This window comes from Sphaeramia orbicularis, chromosome 3 (assembly GCF_902148855.1).
Source record: "Sphaeramia orbicularis chromosome 3, fSphaOr1.1, whole genome shotgun sequence".
NCBI classification, from domain to species: domain Eukaryota; kingdom Metazoa; phylum Chordata; class Actinopteri; order Kurtiformes; family Apogonidae; genus Sphaeramia; species Sphaeramia orbicularis.
The window spans coordinates 17,126,489-17,148,452 of record NC_043959.1 but is presented as its reverse complement, the minus strand read 5'-3'; the positions used below and the strand labels follow the sequence as shown (position 1 = coordinate 17,148,452).

The window sequence follows — 21,964 nt, the reverse complement described above, 5'->3', positions numbered from 1 at the left end:
ATTTCCTGAAATTTTCATCCAAATTCATCCATAACTTTTTGAGTTAACTTGCACACGGACGGACAGACAGACAGACAGACCAACGCTGACAAAAACATAACCTCCTTGGCGGAGGTAATAATGGAAAAAAACAAAACTGAATAAAGTATTGAAAAAATGAACAAAACCAAACAAAAACTGAGTAAAATAATGAACTGACTCACAAATGGATGTGGACATTGTTCTGTTGCTGTTATATACTATATATATATTATTTACTACATATATGATTTGCTTTTCAAATTTTCAAAATATCAAAAAAAAAAATTATTAGAATTTTTTTTTTTTTTTTTAATTTAATATAAAACAGGAAATCATTCTTTTCTGGACCAAAATCTAATACAAATTATTGTTTTTAACATGAAAAAATGACTGAAGTGTCATAAAAACACATTGATTTAAACACGTGTCATTTTTTTTCCCATTTGTTAGTGTGTAGGTCCAGACATTCAGACATCTAAGGGTTAAAACAGTAAATAAAAAGTACTGAGAACGCAGAAAGACAGACAAAAATATACAGACAATACAAGAACATATAAACAGGAGGAAGTCAGTAAACTGTTCAGATGTTAAAGTCAGGAAGCAGTCGTGAGGTGGAAGACTTTTCCATTGAAGCTCATCTTTAACTGAGCAGATGGACATCAGGGTTGTTCTTCTCAGACTCTAGAACAGAGGCGTCTTTGTCAGAGGATCACAGCCGGGGTGTCCTCGCCGTAAACACGCTCTGTTCCTGCTTTATTTAGCTCCTGCTTAAACGGACTTTAACAGGGAAACGCTGCAGGAGTCCTCTCCGTCTGGGTTCCACGTCTCCAAACATCAGCCTGTAATCTCAGCCCGTTCACCTCCAAATGTTTGTTGTGTTGAAAATATCGCAGCCTATTCATTTTTCATGTGTTTAGCAGTAATTTAGTCTGAAATGACAGGTCGCACATGCCTTCGATTCTCCCACTGAAGCAGTTAGAGCTAATTAAACATTTAACCTTTTCAACAAACACGTGTCCTTTTCTGTCAGACTGAGACGTGTCCCAGAGGTTAGACATAGATAGATGTACTTTATGGATCCAAAACTGGGAAAATGTAGAAAAGCAATATGAAGAAATTAAGAAATATGTCAATTAGATAGAGAGGCATCAAAAATAATTCCCCAAAAGTACATAACATTCTTTGCAGGACAAACACTGAACTTCCTGTCCTACTATATGTCTTTCTTGTGATATTTTTAGCTGTTGAGTCTTTTTGTCAAACACCAACAACTGATTTATTTGACAATCTCACATTTCTGTGTGAAATAGTTGCGTGTTTTTGCACCGGGTCGTCAAACTTCATATCATTATGACTCTGCTGCATCTGCCGTGGATCACTGATGGGGCACTTTTCTGTTTTCTTATGTGGACTCAGACTTAGACAGACTTTGTCATTCAGAAAGGAAAGTTAGTGTATTTTTAGAATGTAAGCCCCATTTTATGTATTTGACTGAAGCCATTCAGTCTGAGCAGACTTCCCTCTATCTGTCATGTTTAACAGTTTTCTTCCAGTATATTAGGACTTTGTAATCTAAGTGATGTTTGTTGGATTGGTCGTTTGTCCAGGACAACAGATGGAAATTAGCTTCTCTGCTAAATCTGGTGCATGCATCTTGTTTTTTGTAACCATTGCCAATACATACTGTCCTGTAACTAAATAAATAAATTCAAATAAATGCAAATAGATATACAAGCGTATACAGAAGGAAATGGCATTGCATTTGCTCACTACAAGATGAAATAACAGAATAAAAAATATAAAATATAGACAGTAAAAATGTAAGAGATGTACACAGTATAGGCCATGCAAAAGGCAAAAATGTGCAAAATGCAGTGAAAAATGTAATAAAGTATGGATTAAAAGTGTCATTTGTGCAGTAGTGCTAGTTCAGTCGATGAATTTAAGAGTCTAATGACCTGGGAAAAAACTATTTCGGAACTTGGTGGTTCTGCACCGGATGCTGTGGAATCTTCTTCCGGAGGGGAGAAGTGAAAGAAGTCCATGGTGGGTGTGAGGCGTCGTTGATGATGTATTTACACGAGGGTTAAATAAAATGATGACACCCTGCGTCCTGTTTACATGACAGTAAACAACCAGAAAGAACAACTGTCACAAACACAGACTATGCAGAGGAGATGTATTTTTGGTGTAAATGTTCAGCCTGACATGGATAAACCAACTATGATCTGAATGTTTTAATGACCACGGACAGAACCAGTGATTATTTTCACTATCAGTTAAACTGAGTTAAACTGTTTAGTCTGTACAACCATAAAGACACGTCTTTAAGTCTGTGAACAGGTTTAAGAGACAAACACCAGTTAGTGTTGTGTGTTCGTAGGTTGCCATACACAGATGTTTGACTCTTCTGTTCTAATGGTACAGTGGAGCAAAAAAGTCTTTAGTCAGCCACTGATTTTGCAAGTTCTCCTACTTCGAAAGATGAGAGAGGTCTGTAATTTTCATCAGAGGTACACTTCAACTAGGAGAGACAAAATGAGAAAAAAAAAAAATCCAAGAAATCACTTTTTTTTTAAAGAATTTATTTGTAAGTTATGGTGGAAAATAAGTATTTGGTCAGCAACAAAAGTTCAACTCAATACTTTGTAACATAACCTTTGTTGGCAATGACAGAGGTCAAATGTTTTCTGTAAGTCTTCAGCAGGTTTGCACACACTGTAGCTGGTATTTGGGCCCATTCCTCCTGCAGATCTCCTCTAGAGCAGTGATGTTTTGGGGCTGTCGCTGAGCAACACGGACTTTTTACTCCCTCCACAAATTTTCTATGGGGTTGAGGTCTGGAGACTGGCTAGGCCACTCCAGGACCTTGAAATGCTTTTTATGGAGCCACTGCTTCGTTGCCCGAGCGGTGTGTTTGGGATCATTGTCACGCTGGAAGACCCAGCCACGTTCCATCTTCAGTGCTCTCACTGATGGAAGGAGGTTTTGGCTTAAAATCTCACCATACATGGCCCCGTTCATTCTTCCCTGAACACAGATCAGTCGTCCTGTCCCCTTTGCAGAAAAACAGCCCCAAAGCATGAGGTTTCCACCCCCATGCTTCACAGTAGGTATGGTGTTCTTGGGATGCAACTCAGCATTCTTCTTCCTCCAAACATGACGAGTTGAGTTTTTACCAAAAAGTTCTATTTTGGTTTCATCAGACCACATGATATTCTCCAGATCCTCTTGTGGATCATCCCTATGCTCTGTATCAAACTTCAGACGGGCCTGGACATGTACTGGCTTAAGCAGGGGGACACGCCTGGCGCTGAAGGATTTGAGTCCCTCTGGGCGTAGTGTGTTACTGATGGTAGCCTTTGTTACTTTGGTCCCTGCTCTCTGCAGGTCATTCATCAGGTCCCTCCGTGTAGTTCTGGGATTTTTGCTCACCGTCCTCATGATCATTTTGACCCCACGGGATGAGATCTTGCGTGGGGCCCCAGATCGAGGGAGATTATCAATGGTGTTGTATGTCTTCCATTTTCTTACAGTTGCTCCCACAGTTGATATCTTCACACCAACCTGCTTGCCTGTTGTAGATGCACTCTTCCCAGCCTGGTGCAGGTCTACAGTTTTCTTCCTGGTGTCCTTGGACAGCTCTTTGGTCTTGGCCATGGTTGAGTTTGGAGTCTGACTGTTTGGGGCTGTGGACAGGTGTCTTTTATACAGAGAACCAGTTCAAACAGGTGCCATTAATACAGGTAACGAGTGGAGGACAGAAGAGCTTCTTAAAGAAGAAGTTTCAGGTCTGTGAGAGACAGAAATCTGGCTTGTTTGTGGGTGACCAAATACTTATTTTCCACCATAATTTACAAATAAATTCTTTAAAAATCCTACAATGTGATTTCCTGGGTTTTTTTTTTTCTCATTTTGTCTCTCATAGTAGAAGTGTACCTCTGATGAAAATTACACACCTCTCTCATCTTTCTAAGTAGGAGAACTTGCAAAATCAGTGGCTGACTAAAGACTTTTTTGCCCCACTGTAACTGTCCTCATTCAGCTGTGAAAACGTTTGGAGACGGTAATGAGTGAACATAGACTGACATTAATAATAACATTTATTTATTATATCATTATCCTCATATGATAACTGTCTAATTCATCCACAAATGGACTAAAGTCTGTGGCTGTTTGTTTCAGGTGTTTCTTTTCTAACAAGAGTCTGGGATCCAAAACAGTAATGACAATAATTAATTTTAAATCCAGTTCAAACCTTCTGCTGTTACATAATTGTGAGGCTGACGTGATTAGATTAGTTACTGAAGACTTCTGTTTCTACTGGTGGCAAACAGATGAAGATGGGATTTTTGGACAGTAAATGCACTGTGCATGATTCCAATCAAGGGAGCAATAAAATAAATATAGAATTAAACATAATCACAAACAATTTCATATTGTTAGCCTCGTAGTAGAATTGTCAAACTCATCCACTATATGGACTAAAGTCTGTCTACCCATTGAATCCAGGTGTTTCTTTTCTAACAGGGGTCTGGGATCCAAAACAATAATGACTAATGTCAGAATATAGTTTTATATCATGGGATAAATATCACTGCATTGATTAGTTTGGGTGAAATTGTTATCTTTGTTTACAAAATGCCTCAGAGATGGTTTGGACTTCATTTCCGTCAACAGTGATTTTGTTGGGGGGGGGGGGGGGTTGTTTTGACTAAGATTTAAATGTTCTACCTCTAAATTTTTTGAATATTTTTTCATGCTCTTTCATGATCACCCAAAAACCACCCAACAATTACCCAGAAACCACCCAAATATCACCAAAAAACCAGCCAATCATCATCCAAAACCACCCAAAAATGACCAAAAACCACCTAAAAATGACCCAAAAACCACCCAAATATCACCCAAAAACTACTCAAAAATTACCCAAAAACCACCCTTTTTTTTCATCTAAGACTATGATTTTGAAGGTTTTTCCTCTAAATTTCTATAATATTTGTTATTCTCTGACTTTTGTCCATTTGTGGATGAGTTAGACAGGTTCATGAGGATGATGATGATGATGATGATGATGGTATCTGTGTGTAGTTCCATCAGTTCCGTCTGTCTCTGTCCCTCTGTCTGAACTCCTAAACAGGAAGTCTCTGTTGTTCTTCCTGTAGATGTTAGATGTTCCAGCTGTTCTTTTTCATTCTTTCTCTTTAATGTTCTAATCCTGTTTTTGTCCCACACAAACATCTCCAACCGTGTCCAAGTCGCCATAACAACATTAACTACACACCAGGCGGTTTAGGAGGCTGTATTATAGGATGTAAGTAGAGCTCAGCCTCGTCAACTTCATCTGTCAGTGTTCATCTGTAGAGCGATGACATCACATGTTCTCATAACCTTTGACCCGTCTAAATATAAGACGTCTGTTGATCTCAGTTTAATGGGTTCATCGTCCAGATAAGTAGATGGATTTACTGTTCCCACTCACTTTAGACACTTTCACTCAACATTTTACATCTGTCAGCAGAAATCTGCACCGTACATGTTGGTGACAGGAGACGGTTTATATTTATCATCCTGAGAACAAAGTCGTCTAAACAGCATTATGGGCTACTTCCTCTTTGTCGTCTTCTTTATCTTCGTCTTCTTCGTCTTCTTCTTCGTCTTCTTCTTCGTCTCCTTCTTTGTTTCCTTCTTCGTCTCCTTTGTCTTCTTCGTCACCTTTGTCTTCTTTGTCTCCCTCTTCGTCTTCATCTTCTTCCTTGTCTTCTTCCTTTTCGTCTCCTTCCTCTTCTTCATCTTCTTCTTTGTCATCTTCATCTTCTTCGTCTCCTCCTTCTTCGTCTTCTTTTTCATCTCCTTCGTCTTCATCTTTATCTTCTGTCTCCTTCGTCTAAATCTCCTTCATCGTCTTCTTCGTCTTCATCTCCTTCTTTGTCTTCATCTTCTTCGTCTTCTTCTTCATCTCCTTCTTCTTTGTCTTCTTTTTCTTCATCTTCATTTCTTCTTTGTCTTCATCTTCTTCTTCTCGTGCTGCAGCTGGTTCATGTGTCAGTAATATTTTGTGAGTCACTGGTATCAGCTGGTGTAACACGCTGCAGGACTCCTGACTAATATGTCTTTCAGTGTTATGACATTAAGGCTGGTATCACAGACACTTCCTGTTTCCACAGAATGATGACATCACTCATGTTCATCTGAAGAGAAACAACACAGAAAACTACTGATATCATCATGTTCAACTAAATATATTATCTAAATGATATAGGTTTAAAGTAGTAGTTGTAGTAAGTAGTGGTAGGTAGTAGTAATGTAGGTGGTAAGAAGATGTAGTAGGTGGTAGTAGTTGTGGTAATGGTAGTGGTGGCAGTAGTGGTAGTAGTAGTAGGTGGTAGTTGTGGTAATTGTAGTAGTAGTAGTGATAATGGTGGTGGTAGTGGTAGTAGTGGTGATGGTAGTAGTAGTAGTGGTAGAGATGGTATTAGTGGTAGTGGTGGTAGTAGTAGTAGTAGCAGTAGTTGTAGTAGTGGTGGTAGTGGTAATGGTGGTAGTAGTAGTAGTGATAGTAGTAGTGGTGGTGGTAGTAGTAGGTGGTAATGATTGTAGTAGTTGGTGATTGTAGTAGGAGTAGTTGTAGTTGGTGGTAGTAGTAATAAGTGGTAGTAGTTGTGGTATTTGGAAGTAGCTGTACTAAGTACTGACAGTAGTAAGTATTGGTAGTAAAAGATTTAGAAGCATTATGAAGAAAGAATAAACGGATAAGATTAAGGTTTGTTTCTGGACACGTAGCAGTTTGGAGGAGGAGGTTCAGGAGGAGGAGGAGGTACAGGAGGAGGAGGAGGAGGTACAGGAGGAGGAGCTTCAGGAGGAGGAGCTTCAGAAGTGACCCATTAAATCAGTGACATGTGAAGACGTTCAGTCCAGTACATGACTGACATCCCATAATTCCATAGGTCAGAGTCCTGGTCATGTGTACAGACGCTGATGACCAGAGGACACGTTGTCCATTTAAGAGCCCTTTTGTTGTCCCTGTTGCCGTGACGACCCACTGCAGTGACTTCCTGTGGCAATAACTGGTGGTGGTGGTGGTGGTGGGGGTTTACTGACTGCATGTATTTCTGTTTCAGATCCTCATTTGTGCTTTGATTTGTGTTCCCTCAGGAGACATTTTCTCATGAACTTATTGCATTTTTGTTGTTGTTCTTGAACTTTCTGATAACTCCAGTTCACTTTACTGCCTGGTCTCATTCTGTTTCTAAAGACAGAACTCTCAACAAAGTCCATTTGTTTGTCAGATTCTTCCAGTGAATTAATTACCTCCGCCAAGGAGGTTATGTTTTTGCCAGCGTTGGTCTGTCTGTCTGTCTGTCTGTCTGTGTGTAAGATAACTCAAAAAGTTATGGACAGATTTGGATGAAATTTTCAGGAAATGTTGATACTGGCACAAGGAACAAATGATTACATTTTGGTTGTGATTGGGGGGGGCGCACTGATCGGCCTTGGCAGAGGTCTGTGCTCTCCAAGTGCTTCTAGTTTTCTTTGAATTTGTTAGATTTTCCTCCAGGTCTGTTTTTTTACTGACATTTTTAGGAAATCTGAAGAGTACAACAGCAGCTTTGTAACTCAGTCTTAGTCAGGATATGTGTTTTAAAGTAATGGTCACAAACTAACAATAGGCGCTTTTCCATTGACCCTCAAATTATATATTCTATTGTTATATATTATATTATATATAACTTGCGCATAACAATTTGTCTAATGGAAAAATGACAATTTCGCCAAAAGTCTAATTCTTCAATTAAGTTTTTTGCGCTGGCAAGAGGTGGTTTTTCGGAGATAGCGCAAATGGTATATCACACAAAACTACAATGGAAAGATCTTTTTTTGCAACTAGAGTCAGGTGAATTAAAAAAAACGGATGTTGACGTACGTTACAAGTAGCGAAGAAGAAGAAACATGTGTCGGTATGTGTGGACACACCAGGAAACCCCATCATTTTTTTTAATTTAGTACAAGATTGAGGGGTAATATATAATCATAATGAATATATCTGTAAATAAACACTATATTTACATTCGTTGCCATGTTTACAGAATGACTTCTCATGTCATCTTGCGAGAATAAATTAAAAAATCATCACATTTGTGATTGAATGGAAAAACCGACATTATGCACATTTGACATTTCGACATTTAGTAAATATGGGTAAAGTTTTGCACCAATGTCCAATGGAAAAGCCACTACTGAGATATAAAACTACAACTCCTAAGATGCTTTTCACCAACAAACATCCAATCACACACCTTCACAGCCTCTTGTCGCTACAAAGTATACATTTCCAAGGTTAAGCTACAGATTACGTTCTAACAGTTTATAATGGCTTCGTTTCCATGGCAACAGTAGCTGAGGCTCATGGGTAATGTAGTATTTAGACAAAACAGTTTTCAGAGTCGAAGTGAAACCAGAATGTCCCCAGTTCTGTTCCAGCTGCAAGAAAACCCTCCACTGAAGACTCCACAGACATGTTTTTGGCATCTGTTAACAAACACCATTTCCCATAAGCCCCCTGTCACTCATCATTAGAAATGGATTTATGGGTTCGTCCCTGGGGCCTCATGTACAAAGGTTGCGTACACACAGAAACGTGGCGTACGCCCTTTTCCATGCTCACGTTCAGATTTACAGAGAGTGACATGACCGTGGAAATGTGCGGTGCTCCACGCCAACTCCATGGCTGGGGTACGCATGTTTCTAGTGCTTTGGAACCGTCGGCGACACTTAGAGGTGACACTGAGAAACTGTTAATAATGTGACAAAGGTCATTCCTCCGATTGATGTGCATGTCAGAGATACACAAATGAACAAGGAACACACCGGCACGCAATTCTACTGCCAGAGCAGCACATCCACCACCAGAACCAGAACCAGACCAACCCTGGACCCATCCACGCCGATCCTGCCATCCGAACAGGATGTGATTTCAACCACATGAAGAGACAAGGACACACAATTCACTTGTTGATAATTGCATTTAATGTAATATTAATATCTGTGGAACATTTATAAGTCGGTCCAGGCGCTCATTGATGCCGTCGATTGCCCTCGCAATGTCCAGCTTGTGACTCGGGTGAGCACGGGCGAAGACACGGCCGAGGACGGACATCAGCAGCTGGCTGTTGGACCGGAGAACTCCCACAGTCTGTGACAGGCTGAGACTGTGTCTCACCGTCTTCTGTCTCATTGTCTTTTGGGAAATAATAAATGGAGTGATTAAACACAAGTCCAAGTCTTTGATTTCCTCTTTGATGTTGTGACATGACTACGCACGAACCTTTATCTTGTTTGGCTGTGATCAGACTATTGCATGACCTGTAGAATTAACAAATGTGTGAGTTACACAAATACTAAATATATGTTTATCTTGGGGGTGATCCGAGTCACCCTGTGACACCAGTGTCAGTCACAATATCGTCGACTCTCTGCTCAAACAGGCTGAGTTCGTCTCATTTCTCCTTCCGCCTGTTTTGGCCTGCGCTTCGCGTCCAGCTTGACGTCATGTGATCCTGCAGATAGGGGAATCCCAGAGGGAATCCCACCTGCAGACCCAGTTTATACTGATTTGCATATTTAAATGTAGGTGTGGAGAGGGAGGAGTCAGGTACTCCAACATATGCGATCAGTTCCACGTTGATTGGGACGTACAAAGGAAGTGTGCTTGGATTCAGGCGTACGCACAGTTTTGTTCATCTGGATTTTTTCGTGCGTACGGACTTTTCTGGATTTGGGCGTACACCAGGTTTCAGTATGAAATCCACGCAAGTCTTTGTACATGAGGCCCCTGGTCTTTATAGAACTGTAACCCACTGTAGATGTTCTACAGAGGGTTTGTGAAGACTTTCAAGTTCATGGATTTGGCCAATTTCAACACAAATAATGTACCAGATGAAATATAATTTACTTCTTGGCAGCGTAAAAAATGTTCTCATATCAACAGGAGGGTTATAACTTAAGAGGAACATTTAATTAGAACAACACTGTGTTTGTACCAGTCTCAGAAACATGTGGATTTAACTTTTCTGGAATGTTTTCGACGAAGAAACATAAATCAGAGACAAGTTTTTCTGAAACAAGTTTGGAAAAAGCACAAAAAGCTCCCAGGTTGGATCATATCATTATCCTCAGATCATAACTGTTTAACTCAGACACAAATGGACTAAAGTCTGTGGACCTGCTGAATCCAGGTGTTTCTTTTCTAACAGGGGTCTGGGATCCAAAACAATAATGACTAACATCAGAATATAGTTTTATATTATGGGATAAATATCATTACATTGGTTAGTTAGGGTTCAGTTATTATCTTTGTTTCCAAAATGACTCAGAGATGGTTTGGACTGAATTTCTCTCAACTTGGATTTTTTTTTTTCTCCATGACTCTGATTTTAAATGTTTTTCCTCTTAATGTCTCTAATATTTTCCTGCTCTGACTGTAAATAATGATTTTCTTCCACATCTAACCATCTACTTTCATCACATCTGGCTGAGGAAGAAAAATCTACAACACTTGGTTTATAATAAATGAAATGATCAAAAACAAAAAATAAATGTATAAAAATATTAAATAACGTGAAAACAATTTGCCAAAACTTTATTAAAATGAAAAAAAACTAAAATAAGGCATAAAATGAACAAACAGCCAAAGTGATCAATAAAATGAACAAAAATAATTAGAAATCAACATAATAAGACATGAAGAAAATAAACCACAAGGTGAAAAGAAAACAGAGAAGATAAACGAAATCAGTTAGAAAATGAACAAAAACCAAATAATATAATAAATAAAATGAGTAAAAATGAACAAAAAAAAAAGATTTTTTTTCTCCATGACTCTGATTTTAAATGTTCTTCCTCTAAATGTCTAATATTTTTCCTGCTCTGACTGTAAATAATAATTTTCTTCCACATCTAACCATCTACTGTCATCACATCTGACTGAAGAAGAAAACCTCCGTGTCACCCTCCTCCCACACTTGGTTTAAAATAAATAAAATGATCAAAAACAAATTATAAATGTATAAAACCTTAACCTTCCCTTGACTTCTACCTAAAGTAGGATTACTTTGTTTTATTTCATATTTGAAATAAACTGAAACTGACTGAACTGAAGGAACCCTCTTCACGTCACTAACGCACAGCACCGAACCCCCCCCCCCCCCCCCCCCCCATATAATACCTGAAGGAACCTGTCCACAGACACACTACAGCAGTGGAAAATGTAAGGTTCTAATCTGTCCACAGTATGAATTTGGAAAATGCAAAAAAATGATACAGTCTACTCTCGTTAAACTGCCCGCCGTTATACCGCCATTTTCTCTCACCGCCGACCAAAACCATTGCACAAAAATCCCCAATGCATTATTCCATTAGCTACCGCCATTTCCGCCTATCACCATCCGCCAGCCCAGTTCCATGCACAAACAACACTTATACCATTGATTTCCCGACCGTTATACCGCCAGCGTGATTGCCATCGAGTACACATAAATTTTAACAATGCACTGAAACAAACGCGCCAGACGCTGATCGCGACAAGCTACGAGTAGGTCTACGGAACGGCCACCGTTCATTTATCGCAGAACACTCAGTAGGTCAGGATGTCGGGAAGAGGATGTGGGATTAAGCCAAAGCCTCAAGATGATGGGGTGTCATTTCCCGACACGGTATAATAATGCTTAAAATGTTTCCCCACTTTAAATGATCCCTTACAACATAACAGAATCAAGATTTATTTAGAAACGCAATTTGAACGGGTTAACGGAGGCAGCATAGACAGCATATAGTAAAGACATGTACATTATGGACGCAACCCGTTGTAACGCCATTTTCGCTATACCGCCAATTTGGCCGTGAACGGAAGTTGGCGGTGTAACGAGAGTAGACTGTACTAAAGTTCTTAAGAGTCAAAGGTGTCAGAGTTGTTTTAGTTCAGGTTCCACATTCAGACCAACTGGGATCTACAGTAAAATAATAGTAGTAGTAGTAGTAGTAGTAGTAGTAGGTTTTGATTGATTGATTGATTTGATTGGTTTTCCCCTGTAAGTGGCTTTGGAAAAAAGCATCTGCCAAAAAATGCGTGAATGTAAAATGTAAAAAATAGTATAATAACCTGTACATATTGACTCCAAATTTAAATCAAATTTTCATTTTAAAAACTCCATATTTTATCGGTATCCAATATGCAAAACTAATCCCAAAAAAATTGGATCGGAAGCAAAAAATTCCAGATCAGACCTCACTAAACTGAAGGTCAGTGGACGTTTCTGTCTGAGTAACTGTCCTCAGTCATGTGGTCTGGACCTCATTCTGTCTGGACTATCAACTCTTTTGTGCCATTGTTGCCGTTTCTTATGAAATCCTGAGTCTGGAGTCACAACCTCTGACGGAAACAAACAGGAAATGGTTTCATTTGAGTCAGGAAGCCTCCCCATCCTCCCTACGCTCATCTGTACAAACCCTCCAACAGCATGTTTAACAAGGAGTTTGAATCAACAGAAGAAACCAATCAATCATCTAATACCAACACAAAGACTATCAATAAAAAGACCTTTGCACCTTTAACGGTCACGTTAAAAACATTATTGGTGTGTTTTAAAAGTGAACAAACAAGTGCAAACCCAGTAAAATGTCAGGAATGTGTTGGTGGTTGTAAAAGCAGCTGTTGGTGTCCATGACGACGGGGACGGACACCACCGCCGTTCTATCTCTGGACATCAGCTTCCACATCAGTCCGGACAGTTTCTGCCGCAGCACTGTCACATACACTGAACTGGAAAAAGTCTGAACTCTGCTGTTTTCTTCCTGTTCATCTTGTGTTCTGCCACATTTATTCAGTATTTATAAAATGTAAATGCGTTGTTTTTACACAGACTTGGCTCATACTAGGGATGTAACCATATGAACATTTCATATCACGGTTATTGTGACCAAAATTATCACAGTTATCATTATTATCACGGTATTGTTGAAATTGTGCTCAAAATGTTCAAAAAGTACTGATACACACACTGAAATAATTTAACCAAGTTGTATTAAAAGAAAATAGAATAAAATAGTTGGCACAATGTCCTTTCTCTTGGCAGAAACATTCAAATATTAACCCTAAGAGGTCTGAGCCTATTTTGTCTGTTTTTCAGTACTTTTGATTTTGCCTTTATAAACTATATACAGAAATGTTTATTATACCCATGTCTGGGATCTTTTTTTTTCAGCTCAACTTCATCTATCTCATCTGCCTATTATTTTTTCACTTTAACCTACTATGTCAACACAGAAGGACAAAAAACACACAAAAATATAAAATCTGATTTGAAAAATGTATATAATTTATTGCATAAATAACACAAAGATGCTTAACGAACCTTTTCAAAGACTTTAAAAGTGAATATTGGTTCCAAATATTAGATGTAGAAAAATCTAAATTGTAATAAATTAAAGCTATACTCAAATACTTTGACATAAAAGCATAGGTTTTTCCCCAAAAGTGTGGTAATCAAACACAGTTATCATAATAATTAGAATTTAAATGATAATACTAACCATCTGCAATTTTACCATGGTTTATCATTATACCGGTAATCGTTGCATCCCTAGCTCATACATATACACACTGCTGTCAGACGCCATCCTCTGCTCCTAATCCACCTCCTCTTGAATATAAAGTGATGTCCTGTGTTTGTTTTTTTTGTGTTTTGCAGAGAAGCTGTATAACTCTCAGGGTCCAGAGCTCAGACGGTCTCTCTTTTCCCTCAAACAGCTCTTTCAGGTAAAACCAACTCTCCTCATAACGACCTCTGATAACAACACTGATGATAGTTTTTATCAACTCATCCTCAAATGGACTGTTTTTTTTCTAACAGGGGTCTGGGATCCAAAACAATAATGACTAATGTTAGAATATAGTTTTATATTATGGGATAAATATCATTTCATTGGTTAGTTTGGGTTAAATTATCTTTGTTTCCAAAATGACTCAGAGAAGATTTTTAATTAATTTCTCTCTACATTGATTTAGTTTTTGTTTTGTTTTTTCTCCATGACTCTGATTTTAAATGTTCTTCCTCTAAATGTCTCTAATATTTTTCCTGCTCTGACTGTAAATAATAATTTCCATCTACTTTCATCACAACTGACTGAGGAAGAAAAATCTACCATTAAACTTTAAGGAAATATTGATGTTTCTATGTCAAATCCTGATGAACAGGACATCTGACAGCTGTAGACGTGATGTGTCCACATATTTATGTCCATATAGTTTAGAAACATCAATATTATAAACACTTTTATATTATTTCTTATATTTTATATTTATTTTATCTTTATATTATGGTGAGAGGCTTTATAAATTAATATGCCAAGTGAGCCCTTTGCATCAATACACAGATCATGCTATATCTTCATTTTATTTTATTTTTAAATTTTTTTAAAAATTTTATTTTGTTTTATTTTATTTTCATTTAAACCCCTGTGACCCTCTCAAGGACTAAGCAGTTCAGAAAATAAATGAATCAGTGAGCATTGTGGTGCGTTTCTACCACGTGGAACCGGCTCGACTCAATTCGGGTGCCATATACTATTCCTGGAGACTATTACAGGATACTACTGGCTTAAGAGTACCTGGTTGTCATAGCAACGTGTAACGTCTGTGTCGTCTGCTCAGAGAATTGCTGATAAAGTTGCTCATGGCGTGTTATCCCGTCAAGCTCAGCCTGAATTTTTCCATCATCCACCGAGGACAGAAATGTGTGAACCTCCTGGACCGACCACAGTGTAGTTTTTCAGGCTGTCATCATGGATTAACCTGCCCGTATATTTACTGTCAACTTCAGAATCTGGTTTTTAAAATGGCGGGTTGCACATTGATAACGCAATGACACACAGACAACTCTGACCAATCAGAGGTCTGCAGTGTTTAAACGTCACATTTTAGTTTCTCTTCCCCCGTTTTGGAACCTCGGCAGAGCATATACTAAAAAACTAGTACCGGTTCCAGATTCCAGGTTCTTTTATGTAATGGAAATGCAAAAAGGCAGAGTTGAGTCGAGTCAAGTCGAGTCGAGTCGAGTCAAGCCGGTACCATGTAGTGGAAACGCAGCAATAAACACCACTGTTCATCACTATCGTTGTCAGGGTTTTTAATAGAATATCCACAGCTGGTTAGACTTAAGTGAACTTTTTATCACATATATGCTTCTAAATCAGTGGTTCCAACCTTTTTTGGCTCATGACCCCATTTTAGCATCACAAATTTCTGGCGACCCCAGACATTCAAAATGGAGACATTTTTTTGCTAAAATTTTGTTATTTTTGATCATGTAATAGTTTAATATACTATGTTGCAAATAAACGTTCATTTTAGATGACATTTAGTCTATATAATGTATATTATTGCGGACAGAGGCAGAAAAGCCAGGTGTAGATTACTGCACAAAGGGAGAATTATATTTTCCTTGGTCAGGATATGTACAGTCAGTCCAGCTTGGATTTACAAGGCTGACAATTAATACTGAACAAACAAGAACTCAAACTATGAATTATGAAAGAGCTGCAGCATCTGAAACTGACCACAGTGAACATTTGACAGATAAACAGAACCACAGTGCTTCAGTTTCAGCTTCAGTTTCAGTTTCAACTCACCATATATTTTTAATTAATACGTTTTTGTTTTTTTTTTCAGTTTTTTTTATCAGTTACTATAAATTTCCAGCTTGAATTCCAACTTGAATTCCAGGCGACCCCACGTGGGGTCCCGACCCCAAGGTTGAAAAACACTATTCTAAATGTATTTTACATTTTGTATACATTCATTTTTTTTAGTCACCAAATGGACTGAACCACTCACATGAGGATTAGACATGACATATGTAACAGGTTTAACTCTGGATATCAACGTTTCACAATCATTTTCCTGTTGTATTTTTATAGATTGACTAATAATTATTCACAGAACAGTCATCAGTGGAAAATGAACCAATAGGCTTTACACTGAGATGAGTCACACACACACACACGGACATGCTGCTTCTGTCTGAAAACATGACATATATTTAATATTTGTTCGAAGCTCACATACATGTACGTGTCTGGTGTCTTACTGCTGTCTTTTTTTTTTTTTGTCTCCAGGACGATAAAGATCTAGTTCCAGAGTTTGTGGCGTCTGAAGGTTTGACATGTTTCATTAAAGTGGGAGCGGAGGCCGACCACAACTATCAGAACTACATCCTGAGAGGTAAGAGTCTGTAAGCCTGGACAGGAAGTTACAAATGACACAAGAGTGACGGGATAAATATGAAGCATTTAACCCTTTAACCCCTGAGCCCTGATTCCAGGTAAACGTATTACACACACACACACACACACACACATATATATATATATGTAAAACTCACATATTAAGTCAACTGTGGAAATATTGGCAATATACAAAAACTACTGAGATTAAATATTAAATACACAAGTACTACTGTACTTTCCAGGCAATAAGCCGCACCTGACTATAAGCCACAGGTGTCCACATTGTGACATGAGATATTTACACAGAAAGATGGTAAACAGAAATGTTATTTAAATATTATTTTCCATACCTTAACTGCTTTCTTCCAAACAGTGCCAGTAAAACGGCAGGAACACGGCTGGTTAAAAAACCCAGAAAAGTCATTGATCTCGCTGCAGCTCTATTTCCTTCTTAGACAGACACATCGATTGCTTTTAACTTAAAAACTGCAAAAGCTGCATTTCTTTGTGTGTTTTCCATGATGAGGGTTTGTGCATGACACGCAAAATAATTGTTAAAAGTTAAGATTCAAACTTTTCTCCGCATCACCTCTTCCACTTGTCTGTCTCACTTTTGCGCTTCCTGCTACAGCGCCCCCTGGAGGCTGTTAGCCCTTTTAAATCTATACTCGAGCTGCATCGCTGTATAAGCCGCAGGGTTCAAAACGAGAAAAAAGTAGCAGCTTATAGTCCAGAAAGTACGGTACTTAAAACTACTAAAATATGCAAAAAGCCAACTTTATACTACAGATAAGAAATATATACAACATATAAGGATATATACAGGTAATAAAAGGAAATATATACAGGTAAAATTAAAAACAAGGTGTATGTGTGATTTGGAGGCGTGTCCTTTTAGTTTTGTTCCGTATAATGTAACGTCTATTGTCTTTCTGGGAATCTCTAATGGCATCCTGGTGCAGATAGACACACAGCAGCTATTCAGCCACTTCCACCTACAAACATACAGACAAAAACATGTAAACTAATATGTAACATAAGTGTGTGTGTGAACAAAGAGGTGGAGTCTGAACAGATCTGATACAGGACTGTGACCCAGGACAGATCTGTTCGCTTCCTGTACACGATGACTAAACTCTACTGTTGGTTAAAGAGGAGCACACGTTTACCTGATCAGAAACAACACACCTGATGCTCATAAAGAAACATATTCACTATAATAAGTGTTAACCTCCAGAGACACAGCAGTGCATTTTTGTCCTCTGTAGGAGATAAGAGTTCCACAACTTTACAAAAAAACAAAACAACAAAAACACTTTCCACTGCAAAGGACATTCCATATAAAAAAAAAGTATCTGAATAAACTGTTGCATCAGGCTGTTTCCAATCAAGCACTTATTTAATGTATAAAACCTGAAACTTTTACTTTCCTGGTTAAATTTCTTCATAAAATGCAGAATTTGTAAGTAAGCTGCTTTTTTTCCACCAGTTTTTCCATATCTGTAGGTAGGATATAAAAAAACCATGAAGAATGGTATATATGTTAGTATGAGAGATTAATTATTAGTGATATTTGAGCATGAATCATATGTCATTAATAATTTAATCCATAAAGACCCTAAACATCCACCAGTGACCACAGTCATCTACTGGTATAAACTGTTTAATACCTATTGATCCACTAATCCTGTCAATACTTGGAAAAAATGGGTGTAAAATAGTTATTCATCTTTTTCACTTCCCACAGTGCACTTCAGAACAAAATTTCTTAACATTTTCCTACTTTTTTTTTCTTTAATTTTGTGCAGTTTGTCTCTTATTTTGTTCATGATACTTATTATTTTGTTGGTTTATTATTTATTTTTGTTCATTATATTGATCACTTCAGCTGTTTTTGTTCATTTTGTTGCTTAGTTTATTCTTTTTTTGGACTGTGGAACTGCTTTAGGGAGTTCAACAGGTGTCAAAAAGCACCAGGACTGATTTAGAAAAAAAGAGACAAAACTAAACCTGCTGGGCCCAAATTCAAATCCTTGTTGTTGTTCAGTGTGTTTCAGTTCACAGTTGATGTTCAACATCCGAAATCTCTTATTGATGTTCATTCTAGTGCCTTATTTAGTCCAAACCTGTCAAACGTCAGTTCCTCTCTGTGTCTTTTTCTGTTCTTCCACCTGTTTTGACCCTAAAACACACAGTACAACTAAACCACTGAAGAAAAGGAACACAAGCACATACTCACAGCAGCTTTAATGAACCTGAAACAGACACAGATTCACAGCAGAACCTTTACCTGAATCAGGGCTCAGGGTTAAAGGGTTAACGTGTCCATCTCTAGTACAGACTGTATCTGACCTCGGATCTGTAGGAAAACGCTTTGTGTTTGAAGACATTAGATCAGCTGATGTTGGTGGTCCCGCCTCCATCAGGGGCCCCAGGTTTCAGTATCTAGTCACGTGATGCAGCTGAAGCTGAAGAGGATGGAAACGCAGAGCTTCAGCTTCAGCTTCATCTTCACACGTCCACCAAACCCACAGGGAACTGAGTCAGCGCCGTAGATTATAGGTTCCACTGCAGCTGCTGGACTCATCTGTGGAAACGTTCACACCAGCGCTGATCTGTGTGTGTGTGTGTGTGTGTGTGTGTGTGTGTGTGTCCTCAGCTCTCAGTCAGATCATGCTGTTTGTGGACGGGATGAACGGAGTGATCAACCACAACGAGACGGTGCAGTGGCTGTACACGCTGACAGGAAGCCTGGTGAGTCTGCGCACACACACACACACACACACACACACACACACAGGGCTGGAACAGAAGAACACCAAACGACTGATCATTTCAACACTTCACAGCAGTTCTACAGCACCTTTCAAACAAGAAAGGCAGAAAAATGCATCAGATGTTCCATGTAAATAAATTAAATTTCCTGTTCCGTTCAGTTTTATGTGTGCAGCTCTATATCACAACAAGGTCACCTCACAGGCCTTTACAGAATCAGCTGGATATGAAAACAAACAACAGTCAAATAAACAGCAGATGAAGGAAATGGATTAATGTCCTGGTCATCCCTCGTCCTTAGACCCTACTTCTCCACAACAAAAAAACTCCAAAAACCCAGTGGGAAAAGAGAAACCTGAGGGAGAACCACAGTGAAGGACAGATCCACTCCCATGGACAGTAGATCAGGGGTGTCAAACTCATTTTCTTCTGGGGGTCACATTCAGCCCAGTTTAATCAGAAGTGAGCCGGAACCAGTAAAATAACAGCATGATCGCCAATAAATAATGACAACTTCTGTTTTAGCACAAAAAATAACTTTAAGTTATGCCAATATTTACATTTACAAACTATCCAAACAAAAAGGATGTGAATAACCTGATCAATGCAGTTTGTTAAGAAATGTTAGTACAATTTTATCGGTATTATGCCTTAACTTATCATTTATACATATGCATTACAGATCAGATCTACAAAGGCACAAAACTTTCAGTAGCAGGCAGAATATTGTCAAATTTGCACTTAATTTTCTTTAAACATTTCAGGTTGTTCATAGTTGTTCAGGTTATTCACATTTTATTGTTAAAGGATAGTTTCTTAATGTAAATGTTTTCATAAGTTAGTGTTTTTTGCACTAAATGAAAGAGAAAAAATTGATGTTGTCATTATTTATAGGTTATTATGATATTATTTTTGAGTTCGATGCCCTAACTTGCACTTTGCAAATTCATCCCATGGGCCGGGGTGGAACCTTTGGTGGGCCGGTTTTGGCCCCCGGGCCGCATGTTTGACACCTGTGCTGTAGACGAACCAGGAAAAAAAGACCTAAGACGCCCTTAAAACATATTCTAAATCCTAAGTGTTGTTTGATGATATTCTCGTTAAACTTAATGCTTTTCAGAAACTAAATCCTGTATTTGTGAGTTTTAGCGGATAGAGTTCAACATGTGAGTGTCATCAAACTGTTCATTATTACCTTTGGTCTGGATGAAAACATGCAAACATCACATTTAGTTTTAAGGCTTAAAAATAGGACCACGGCTCCTGTAGTCCAACAGCATGTTTAAAGACATTCACTGACATTCATCTGACCTTTGAAGGTCATGCAAGGTCAAAGGTCATGGCATCAAATGAAAGCCCATATGTGACTTCATATCTGTGAACAATAGTAATTATATCAATATCTTCAAATGTTTTGAAGTTATAGCATTTTGAAATGTGTCCCATTCTAAACTAATGGGATTTAGAAAATGTCAAAAAATAACAAAAAATTATAAACTGAATATTTCTTAATTCTTTGAACAAACTTGGTAGATCTTACCCCAAAGATGTTCCACAACAAATATTAAGTCATTCTGACTGACCGTTTCGGAGAAGAAGATTCTTGAAATATTCTGACAAAAAAATGGAAATGTTGCACAAAAAAAGGAAAAAAAACCTGCAAAATTCACTTTAGAATTTAAGACAAAACCACACAAACATCACACCCACTTTAATACTAAGAACACACCATCTAAGAGGGAAAACATGCAATTAGGACTCTTTTTGTATTCGACTTTATTCTCATCAAGTTACAGGTTTTATCTCAATATTTTACGACTTTATTCTCTAATGTTTTTCCCGCCTGTTTTTAAATTACGACGTTATTCGTTTAATATTATGGCTTTATTCTTAACCCTTTCTTGCATGAATTATGACAACCTTATTCAAGTTTAGTTTTTTTTTTCTGGGTGTTTTTATTCTTCTTTAGGCATGAAAAAAACTATGTGATTGAAAATTTTTTAAGAACTTTTTTCGTGGAGTTGCAAAAATGTCCACTCAGCTGGACACCATGCCTTTAGTTTTTGAAACAAAGAAACATGTATTTACTGATGTACTGCATGAAAACTATGAAATAAGAACATTTTTATCCCATAAAGACCCAAACATCCACCAGCGATCAAAACCATTTACTGATCTAAAATGTATGGTACCTTTTAATCCACTAATTCTATCAATACATGAGTAATTGGTGTAAAATTCCATTTTTTATCTTTTCATGGTCATCAGATATGACCCATTTGGACGTTCAGAGGCTCCGTAGTGAACGTGGAACACCGTCATTTTCTACAACATTGATTCACCAGTAAAACCCATGGAGTTGGATAAATAACAGCAGTCATAGATGCTTGTTTTATGTTGAAAAAGTCACTTATTCTTCAGTTTTCTGTTTTTTGATATAATAACCAAAAAGTTTAATCTGAGCTTTTATGAACATCTATATGATCAGTAAATTATATACTGGAAAAAACTTTATTTTCACTGGAAAAATGCTAAATACAGAAGGTTATTACCTCCGCCAAGGAGGTTATGTTTTTGCCAGGGTTTGTTTGTCTGTTTGTCTGTCCGTTAGTGTGCAACATAACTCAAAAAGTTATGGACAGATTTTGATGAAATTTTCAGGGTTTGTTGGAAATGGGATAAGGAAGAAATGATTAAATTTTGGTGGTGATCGGGGGTGGGGGGGCCCACAGGGGGGCCCATTTCCAACAAACCCTGAAAATTTCATCAAAATCTGTCCATAACTTTTTGAGTTATGTTGCACACTAACGGACAGACAAACAAACAAACCCTGGCAAAAACATAACCTCCTTGGCGTGGGGGGGCCCACGGGGGGGGCCACTGATCA

General features: G+C 38.1%; 1 protein-coding gene across 4 annotated transcripts in view; it reads left to right on the top strand.

Moving 5' to 3' along the window:
• Nucleotides 1-21,964, top strand: part of fhod1 (formin homology 2 domain containing 1) — a 121,472-nt gene that overhangs the window by 51,953 nt on the left and 47,555 nt on the right. For all 4 annotated transcript variants that reach the window (XM_030162110.1, XM_030162101.1, XM_030162093.1 and 1 more), the window contains exons 4-6: nt 13,767-13,834; nt 16,192-16,297; nt 18,962-19,056. In XM_030162110.1, coding sequence (XP_030017970.1) covers nt 13,767-13,834; nt 16,192-16,297; nt 18,962-19,056 — 269 coding nt within the window. The remainder of the gene's footprint in view (nt 1-13,766; nt 13,835-16,191; nt 16,298-18,961; nt 19,057-21,964) is intronic.